Below are 10,645 nucleotides of genomic sequence, written 5' to 3'. Positions count from 1 at the left end.
AACAATGATGTTATTGTGGCTTAACGTGATCGTAGAGAATTCATAATAAATGACCCTTAGTGGATTCCATCAATAAAGGTTATATAGATTCGACTCTTTTCTGTGGCTAATACAATGATTCATATGCATTTTTTACTTTTTTTCAAAAAAGTGTAAATGATCATGCAAGAACTCATCTATAACTTAATTGATCGTATATTAGGTGTTGCATTTAGTAAAGAGGCCGTAGCAACGCATATAGGCATTTAACTAGTATTAGTTACAAATTCGTATGCACAAAATATGCAGATTATGCACTATAATATATGTATATAAGTTTATTCTAAATATTTTTGGCCAATCTTAGTGGGAGTTGTATTAGAGTTTCATTTGCATTTAATAAGCTGCCACATAAGCGTTTTTGATAATGTGGCAACTTTTTTAAAAAGAGAGAAGAAACGATAAAACTCTCCTAGCACGATTGCCAACTTTTTGAGTCATGAAATTAAATGTCTATGAAACCATATAATGAAATTCTTCATTGAGAGTGGGTGTTTCATCCATATTTTATTTTATTCTATATGACATGACAGTTTTTGAAACGACATCATAAAACTCTTCACTGACGGGTGGTGTACTCCCTCTGTCCCTAAATATCTATCATTTTTGCTTCTCAAGAAACAAATTTGACTAAATATATATTAAAAATATTAATATTTATGGTACATAACTAATATGAGAGGTCTTTGAATCTAGTTTTTTAATAAATTTATTCAGAGATACTAATATTGCACGTATTTTTTACAAATCGAGTTAAGCGGCACGCATACCAATGGTGACAGTTATTTAGGGACGAAGGGAGTATGAGGCTATGAGCAACTTCCTCCCTCCTAAATTATAAGTTATTTTAAGAATTTTGGAGAGTCAAAGCATCTTAAGTTTGACTAAATTTATATGATAAGATAATAACATTTGTGATACCAACTAAGTATCATTAGATTCTTCATTAATTATATTTTCATAGTATACATATTTGATGTCACAAATCTTTTTAATTTTCTCAATAACTTCAGTCAAACTTGAGATGCTTTAACTCTCAAAGATTGTTGGGATGGCTTATAAATTAGAATGGAGGCAGCAGTAAAGAACAATTTAATTAGTAGGCCTGTAAGTCTGTGTAACGATATATATTTAACGTTTCTTCTACCAGTAATCCCCACAGGAGCAGGCACCGTCCACGAAATGGTGAAACCTCCTCACGTCCCTCAGCACAATATCCCTCCCAACCATCCTGGAGATGAACTTAGCAGTCTCATGGCAGTCGTTGCACACCCTCAGGTTCTTGGCCACCCTGATGGTGGCGCCCGGTGGCGTCCGCAGCAGCCCGAAGGCAATGGCGAGCTTCTCGCTGTGGTACCTGAGGACCGCCGCCTTCTCGCCCTCCTCAATGTCATGAAGCACAGACGACGTGTCTGGCGTGTACCCCTGGTCTCTCATCCGCTCCCAGAGTGCGTCCATGTGCGCGTGCACCAGCGTGCTCTCTGGGTGCGCAGACTCGCCAGCCATGAACATGTGGATCACGCCGTCGAGTTCGATCCAGCTGCAGCCGGGTTCCTTGCTGACGCCCCTCTGCCGCATCCTGTTCCGAACCTCTGATGACTTCTCCCATAGGCCGGCGGCGGAGTAAATGTTGCACAGGAGCACGTAATGGCTCGCCTCGTCGGGCTCCAGCTCGAACAGCCGCTCGGCAGCAATCTCGCCAAGAGGGACATTCCGGTGCAGCCGGCATGCTCCAAGGAAGCTGCTCCACGCGGACACCTGCTGCTCTCCTGGCTCCATTGAGCTGATGATATTGTAGGCCTCGTCCAGCCTGCCTGCCCGACCGAGAATGTCAACAGCGCAGGCGTGAAGGTCTGGCGTTGGCTCGACCCCGTGGTTCCTCTTCATGCTATGAAACAGCTCCAGGCCGCGGTCGACCATGCCGGAGTGGCTGCAGGCTGCTAGTGCGGCGATGAAGGTGACCTCGTTCGGCTTAGCCTCGTCGCTCGCCACCATTCGGTCGAACAGCGCGATGGCCTCGTCACCGAGCCCATGCATGCCGTAGGCCATGATGAGAACGTTCCAGGTGATGACGTTCCTCCTCGGCAGCCGGTCGAACACGGCCCTCGACAGCGCCAGGCAGCCGCACTTGGCGTACATGTCCACCAGCGCGCTCCCGACGGCGACGTTCGAGTCCAAGGCGTGACGCACCGCGTAGCCGTGGATCTCCTTCCCCCTCGCTGGCGCCGCAAGCATCGCGCAGCCAGGGAGCAGGGTCATGAGTGTGATGTTGTTGGGCACCACCGGCTCTTCATCCGCCCCGGCAATGCCGTCTTCTGTTGTGGCATCAGTGAATCTCCCTTGCTGCTGCATCTCCCGGACCAGTTGGAACGCGTCGCGGATGTGGCCCTGCACGACGCAGCCGGTGATGAGGGTGTTCCAAGAGACCACGTCGCGGGGCTCGATCGTGGCGAAGATCCACCGCGCAGCGTCCATGTCGCCGAGGCGCGCGTACAGGTCCATGAGCGCGTTCTGCACGAACGGGTTGTCCGCCATGCCGCGCTTCACGACGTACCCGTGCACCGCTTCCTTGCCGGCGAAGGTCTCCGAGCGCGCGCACGCGGGCAGCACGCCCGCAATGGTGGTCTCGCTGGGTACGACGCCGGCCTCGGCCTCCATCCGGGCGAAGAGCTCCAGTGCGTCCTTGTCCATGCCAGCCTGCGCATACCCGCAGACCATGGCGTTCCACAGCCCGAGCTGGCGGTGGCCGCCCGGGACCATGTCGAACACCCGCCTCGCCGCGCCCACCCGCTCGTGGCTCGCGTACATGTCCACGAGGGCGCTGGCGACGAACAAGTTGGCGGCGAGGTCGGTGTCCTTGAGGACGTAGGCGTGCATCTCCCGGCCGAGGGAGAGCATCTCCAGCTGCGAGCACGCCGGGAGCGCGCTCGCGAACGTGACGCCGTCCGGGCGCACCCCGCGCGCGATCATGTCGTAAAGCACCTCGATGGCCTCGCCGCAGCGGCCGCTCTGCACCAGCAGGCTGACCATGGTGTTCCATGTGACGATGCCGCCGCCCGGAGCGTCGGTGGCGCCGACGGAGCCGAAGAGCGTCCGCGCGTCGTCGACTAGGCCGAGGCGCGCGTACATGGAGAGCAGCGCGTTGAACGCGAACCGTTCGTCCCCGTCCAGGAACCCGTTCTTGAGAGCGAACGCGTGCGCCTCACGGCCAAGGCGCAAGTCCTCAGCGAGGTGGGAGCACGCGAGCAGGACGCTGACAAGCGTGAATGAGGTGAGCGGGTGGCCCTCCAGGAGCATGTCGCGGAGCGCGTCGAGTGCCGGGAGCCAGCGGCGGAAGAGGCAGAGCGCGGCGATGAGGGAGTTGAAGGTGACGGCGTCGCGGCTGGGCATGACATCGAAGAGCGCGAGCGCGGCAGTGAGGTCGCCGCATCGCGCGTAGGCGGTGAGGAGCGAGTTGGAGACGGTTGGGGTGGGCCCATCGAGTAGGTCGTGGCGCAGGGCAGCGCCGTGAATGGACCGGACGGCGGTGAGGGAGCGGAGCGCGGCGGCGGACTTGGCGGCGGGCGGGAGCGCGAAGCGGTCGAGCGGGGCTGAGTGGGAGGAGGACGCCGCCGACAGGGATGATAGCGCGTGGAGAGCGGCGGCGTGGTTGCCCGCGGCAGTGAGAGAGCGGATAGTGGCGGCGGTGGGTGGCTGCGGTAGGGGTGGCGTGGGTGGCGGAGGTGGGGAGGTGATAGGGAGGGGCGTGGCGGCCATGGAGCGCCGGAGGGGATTGGCCGATTCGGATTTGGGAGCTCAGCTAGAGCCGGCTAGGGAGCTCGGCTTCAGCGTCGAGTCCATTCGAGTCGAGTGTTTGGGTGTGGATGACGACAGGATAAGCCTGCGAATGCCGTTGCCGGGTCGTGCCGTCCTGGCGTCCTGCTGGCTGCTGCTGTGGAGTCCACGGTCCACGACGCCCTATATTTTGTTTTCCTCCTGTCCTTCCCCCGCCAGCCCGCCACGTCCAGTCCACCGCCACCACTCCACCAGTCCACCACCATCATGCGGCGAAGACCCCGTGACCGTGAGCGCGAAGCTTCATCGCATTTCTCTCCACCCGCCTACCCCGCCCCGCCTACAAGGGGAAAGGACGCGCTCGCGCCCCCAAGGCCCCAAGTCCAAACCCGAGGTAAATCAACCTACTGCTGTTCCTGCTCCTCCGGTTTGATTCATTTCCGCTTTGCGCTAACCCGTTGAATTTTGCGGTTCGGATAAACGCGGGCGTGCTTGGTTTCCGCGCAATTTGGTGTCGCGTGACTGGTGGATTGTGCCCTAGCTTTCGCTTGGGTTTTGATGCGGGGAACAAATATCTGTACTGCTGGCTGTTCTCTTCTTCAGTGCCATGCTCTATTTTGATCCGTTGTCAGTCTAGGTGGAACTTGTGGCATGTAGGTTGGTGTTTGGGCGATTTGGGGTTTCCTTATTTTAGGGCAAATTCAGGCCGTTAGTGGCGGCATGCTGTTAATTATACAAGTTTTTTTTTCCCGCCAGCGTGAACGTGTTTCATTAATAGGAAGAAAGAAAGTGTGTCCGCACACGGTGGGGCTCAGGCGGCAATGAGTTTACAAAAGGTTATTACAATTTCTGAGACTGAGAGGCTTATTTTGGAATGTTGTGGGTTATGCTGCTACTCCCAGGCTATGTTTGGGAGCAATTAGATCATCAAAGATTATTTCTCTGATACTGGATCTCAATTGGGTGTTTTGACATTGCTAAATTTCTTTATCTTATCTTCTGATTACTGAAAATACTTTACAGGACAGTTCGCATGCCACTGTTGGTGTTCTTACTTGGCTGTGGTTATAATCATCCGGGACCTTGATGTATGTGGATATCACGCTTAAAGATTTGATCTACTCGTGTTAGCAGCTAAATTCGAGGAAAATGATGATGGGAAGAGAGGACAAATATGTGAGGTTAGACATCCCCTGTTGCTTGAGAAGTTGAGATAGTTTCTAGACTCTAGAGTACATTATTTTTTCGAAGTATTTTTGCGTCTATAGCATGTTATGTTATTAGCAACACAAAAGCATTCGAATAATGTGTTAGTATTCTAAGGTAAGGAACATGTCTATTGCAAGTGAGCATTTGAATTAGATCATGGAGATGGTCACATGGACCATCTGATCAGATGCAGACTGAATGGTTATAAGAGGGACTTGGCAAATTATCCAAGTCTCTTATGTGAGCCATCAGAAAATGCCCACAAAAATATGTGCTTTTGGTGGCAACCATTTGCTTCTGGCTTCTAACCTGCACCCTTTTTCCTGAATTGTTCAATCCCAATCTCTTGACGTTCAATTCTTGCTACGGCTCATGCCACATGGTCAAGGCAGGATCCAATTGAACAGTGAACCCCAAGATCCAGAATGCAAAACCAAGCTCGGGTGCATATGTCAATGTATGTAAATGTTCATGCAAGCTGCATAGTCATTTATATCCATCTCAGAAAGGCACAGGGTGCCTGAAATTTCTCAACCTGACCCATGCCTTTGACGACTGAAATTGTATGCCATGTATATCCATGTCAGCAAGTTGTATAGAGCCAACATTGTTTTCTGTGCATCAAAACCATCATAGAGGTTTTGTGGTTCTGAAAGTAGAGAGATGATACCGGACTTCCCATTCCCGAACGTAAAGGGACCACAAGAGGCTTGATGCAAGCATAGCTTGCGACACCACACTACCATTGCACATATTGGAGATTGGAGTTTTGGTCTATCACAGGATTTAATGGATGGGGCCCAACTAGACTAATGAAGTAAGAACAGAATTTTAGGCCTTTGGCAACCTGATTACTAAAATAAAAGGCACTGGGATCCAATTTTTTTTTTAGAAAGGACGGAAAAAGCTTTGCCGTGATTTTTATTAGACGAAGAAATAAAAAAGGCAATTGCCAGCCAAGTTTTTTTGAATGGAACTGGGTGATTTGGGGAACTTTTAACATGCAACAATTGTCCTGACTACTGATTGTTTTGTTTGGTTTATTATATGTGCAGATTTCAGGACTGGAGATCAGAGCAGTCTGTTAGTTCTGAGAACATAGTTGCTCCACATAGAGATGATGTTTCAGTATTCAGTTCACTTAAAGAAAGGACTGCCAGGGTTTTTGCATTGCTAGGAAATCTTTTGCACTCAGAAACCTCAAATAGATCAATGCTTGAGGAAAGAAAGTCTGCAACAGGAACACTCATCCTCAAGGGCCATTTCTGCAAAAATGGAACAGGATATTTGTGATATGATGTATATTTGCAGTTTCAGTGGATCCATTGTTCTTGTATATCCCAGTTATCAATGATGAAAAACCTTGCTGGTATTTGGATAGAAAGTTGGAAAAGGCAGCAAGTGTCCTGCGTTTTTTCACAGATATTTTCTACATACTCCATATCATATTTCAATTCCGGACAGGCTTTATTGCATCATCTCCTACAACCTTTGGGCGGGGTGTCTTAATCGAAGATAGATATGCAATAACAAAGCACTACTTATCAACATATTTTTTCATTGATGTCTTTGCTATTCTACCCATCCCTCAGGTACTTGGTCTACAGAACAATTTTGATGGCATCATAACATGTGTTCTTTTGCAATATACTTTGGTTAAGCTCTTTGCTAAAGCATTTTGATAGCATCATATGAAATGTGTTTTACATTTGGTAGCATGTTGGTATACATGAAACAAATTATTACCATTGGTGGACTTCTAGTACTTCTTAATAAGAAATTATCTTGACCTGTTAAAATTTACAGATTTACATTATAATCCACGCATTGGAAATGATAGTTTTCATAAATTTGTATCCTGAAAATAATTACCTTTTTATTTGATGGTTCTTCTGTACTTTGGCTGTCCTGATCATGCATTAAGTTAAGGCTTATGCATGTTTGTAGCTTGTTATATACTCTCTTCATCCCAAATTATAAGTCATTCCAACTTTTTTGGAGAATCAAAGCATCTTAACTTTGACCAAATTTAAATTAATAACATTTATGATTTCAAATAAGTATCATTAGATTCTTCATTAATTATATTTTTATAATGTAACCATTTGATGTCATAAATTTTTATTTTTCTCTCTATAATTTTGGTCAAAATTGAGATGTTTTGACTCTCCAAGAAAGTTGGAATGACTTATAATTTGGAACGGAGGGAGTAGTTAAGATTCTACTAATGATATGTCTGTTGCCCTCAATGGAAAATAATGATACTTTCTGTTAACAGGTTATTATTTTGGTTGTGCTACCTAATCTTCAAGGCTCGAAGGTTATGAAAGCCAAAAATGTGTTAATGCTTATAATTATATGCCAGTATGTTCCTTGGCTAATATGGATAAGGCCACTATACCTCCAAATCACAAGGTCTGCTGGTGTAATTACAGAGACAGCACGGGCTGGTGCTGCTTTCAACCTTTTGCTTTACATGCTTGCCAGCCATGTAAGTGCTCTATTTGTAAAACTCTGATGGTATCTAATTTCAGTTGTCATTAGTGCAGTAAACTGGCTGCATTAGCAACACACGAGTCATTTTTTGTACGATAGAAATCAATTAAGTAGATTAAAAAACCATGAGATTTTTTTTTTCATTTGCTTATTCATGAGGCCTTGTTTTTTTTTAACCAAGGATAACCCCATTTCAATTCATAAAACGGAAATACAGAAGTTTGTAAAGAACAGCACCAGGGACAAACGAGGAATCCTACACCTGCAGAGTGCAGACCATGAACAAAGACCTGTCTCAGGCACTCAGACACAACCGAAAGGGTAGGTGGGTAGACCAACCACCAGAATTCGCCACAAAAGTATCTACCACCAGAGTTTATCACACCAGAAGATAACCAACCTATTACAACAGCTGTTTACATATTACTTTTCCAGACCCGGATCAACACAGACCCAATACATAAGATCCAGCCACTGTCTTCAGGCACATCACCTTCAGGCACATTCACAAGGCCTTGTTCATGGACTTTAGCATTCTGTTAGCTGTACAGCATTTGTTTCCTTTTTTCTTTTGATATAAACTCTACCATCAGTTGTTTTTTAAAATGTCTACATATTGATATCAATACATTTAGTTGGGAATTATGTTCACCCTAGACATTTAGGAGGTGTGCGCTGCGAGGCTGGAGTTGGAGAAACTGACCCTCTGCGAGCGCCTCTTCCTGATGGAGTGCGACATGCCCTTTGAGAGCGCAACCACTATCGCATCCGTTGACGCTGGTGAGAAGGTAGGCACGGTGGACGCCATGGAGAACCGAAGCAGACTATGGCGGCAGTCACCAGTTGGGTAAGGAGAGAGATAAGCACGATAGAGGAGGTGACCCAATAGGCTGACATGTGGGTCTGTGTGCCACGGTGTCAAATCCCGCCAGCGTCGATTACCAGCTTAGCAAAACCACTTTTCAATACCATCCAAGGGGTTCTTTGCACGGTGTCACAAACTTTAATGTGCACAATACATGATTTCATAGGTCGGGGAGTTAATTATGTTGGCACCCAGGCTCCCTGCACAAGTGAGCAGCAGCTCACGCGCGCGCACACACACAACACCTTGGGCTGGAGGTAGAAGGGGTTGAGCACAGAACACAGCACGCACAAGTGCACCAACTGAATTGGTTTCTCTGTGTTGCATTCCATAGACTATATACATCTAGGAGTAGTAGTTGAACAACTACAAGGTACGCTAGTACCATGCCTGAGATCAGAATCAACTACTCTACATGGCTTACATCAGCCTTGACTTAGTGGCCTATTGCCATACTAGCAGCAGTAGAGAGTGGAGAAGAAAAGATAGCAAGGAATTGACATATTGCCAACTTCCTGCAGCAAAATCAAAGAGCCCGGCAACATATTATCTTACAATTGTTCCCATAATCCTGTTGCTACTCCTTGAGCTTGAATTCCACCGTCCCAATCTTGCTCCTCAGCTCCAAGAATCAAAGACACCCGAGAGGTTTGGTGAGGATGTTTGCGAGCTGTTGGCCGATCTCAATGAACTCGAGGTCGATTTTTCCCCCTTGCCAATCACGAATGAAGTGATACTTGATTTTGATGTGCTTGCTCCAGTCGTGGAGGATAAGATTCTTTGCAAGAGCGATGGGCACACGACTTGCCGCTCTGGTCACCGCTATGTACTTTGCCTCGAAGGTAGAAAGCACTGCCACCTTCTGCTTCTGCGACCGCCAGGCGACATGGCATGAACCAAGCAGGAATAACACACTGGAGGTGCTCTTCCACCCGTCGACATCACCCGCCATGTCGCTATCTCTATAGCTAGTGAGCTGTAGCGCCCTTAGGGAAGACAACGGCAGAGCTTCCCTTGATGTAGCACAACAGGTGTTTGACCGCGGCCAGTGATCCTCCCTTGGATCCTCCATGAACGTATTCACATAGCCCACAGTGAAGCCAATGTACGGCCGTGTCGGTGTTTTGGACCGGCGGGCCCTCAACCAACTAGTGAAAATGTACTGCGTGCCCCTAATCCTGGATGGTGATGCAAAGAGACACAAGGTTTATACTGGTTCAGGCAATAGATGCCCTACGTCCAGTCTGAGAGATCGATCTTGTATTCTTTGCACCGAGGTGCTTGTAGTAGGGGGTTACAAGTAGGGCGAGAGAGGGAGCTAGTCCCAGGTCTCTGCGCGGAGCGGTGTGAATTGCTTGAGATGTTGATCTCAGGCAGCGGGGAAGCGTGTGTATTACAGAGTGTTGCGCGTTGCTTGCGCGTGTGCGTGTTTGAATCTCCGTTTGTTTGTGCGTGCGTCTATGCGTGAGTTCGTGAACCCGTGAGCTCGTGCGTCTATGCGTGAGTTCGTGAACCCGTGAGCTCGTGCATCAGCGTCCCTAGAAACGACCCCGGTCACTCCCTTTTATAGTTGAAGGGGGGACAGGGGCGATACATGTGTTCGCTACGCAGCGCTTTGTAAGCGGAGGCGGTGTGTCCGAGCCCTGTAGCTTGTCACTGTGGCGGCATGGTCGCCGGAGTGGTCTTGCCCTTGATGCACTAGAGCGACGTGCTGGTCACGCCCGATCCTGTACGACGTGGGAGCCCCAGTGATAGCTTGACGCAGGGCATGGCGGACGACGTGCCAGTTGCTGTATGTCGACAGCGTAAAGAGCCGAGGCTCAGTCGGTGCAGAGGCTGAACCATCGTGGGGGGCTTCGGCGGGCGCGAATATCGAGGCTGCCGAGACCCTGAAGCGGATTGCCGAGGCTCGGAGGGAGTAGTTGGTCTTGTACACTGTTTCCGAGGCTACAGGTACCCGGACTTGACTCCCCACGCCGCGCTGTCCTCGGAGCAGGGGTTAGGTAGCACAGTGCAGTACGGGCGTCAGTCGTGAGCACAGTGCCGAGCACAGCGGCCGGTAACCCTTGCCCCATCCTGTCCCGGACGACATGGTGTTGATGCGACTCCCATCTCGTCGGTCACTCCGCTGTGTCGAGCCGTCGTTCGGCTAACGTCGCGGGAGTGGTTGGTCGCGTTAGTTGGACGTGACGTTCTGTCAGGGAAATCGGTCGAGGCGGAGGCGGCGGGTTTGTCGCCGAGCCGGCCTCGAGCGAGGCGGAG

At 49.1% G+C, this 10,645-nt stretch overlaps 1 protein-coding gene and 1 pseudogene across 1 annotated transcript; one reads left to right on the top strand and one right to left on the bottom strand.

Moving 5' to 3' along the window:
- Positions 1–1,093: 1,093 nt before the first annotated feature.
- On the bottom strand, positions 1,094–3,873 carry LOC136521099 (pentatricopeptide repeat-containing protein At3g57430, chloroplastic-like). The gene has a single exon (XM_066514814.1). The coding sequence runs from the start codon at positions 3,793–3,795 to the stop codon at positions 1,183–1,185; it is 2,613 nt and encodes an 870-aa protein (XP_066370911.1). The 5' UTR covers positions 3,796–3,873; the 3' UTR covers positions 1,094–1,182.
- A 170-nt stretch (positions 3,874–4,043) lies between these two features.
- LOC136521813 (cyclic nucleotide-gated ion channel 1-like) lies at positions 4,044–8,890 on the top strand (annotated as a pseudogene).
- The last annotated feature ends 1,755 nt before the right edge of the window (positions 8,891–10,645 follow it).

Source organism: Miscanthus floridulus, chromosome 18, assembly GCF_019320115.1.
Source record: "Miscanthus floridulus cultivar M001 chromosome 18, ASM1932011v1, whole genome shotgun sequence".
In the NCBI taxonomy this organism is placed as follows: Eukaryota; Viridiplantae; Streptophyta; class Magnoliopsida; order Poales; family Poaceae; genus Miscanthus; species Miscanthus floridulus.
This window is presented reverse-complemented; position numbering and strand designations above follow the sequence as displayed.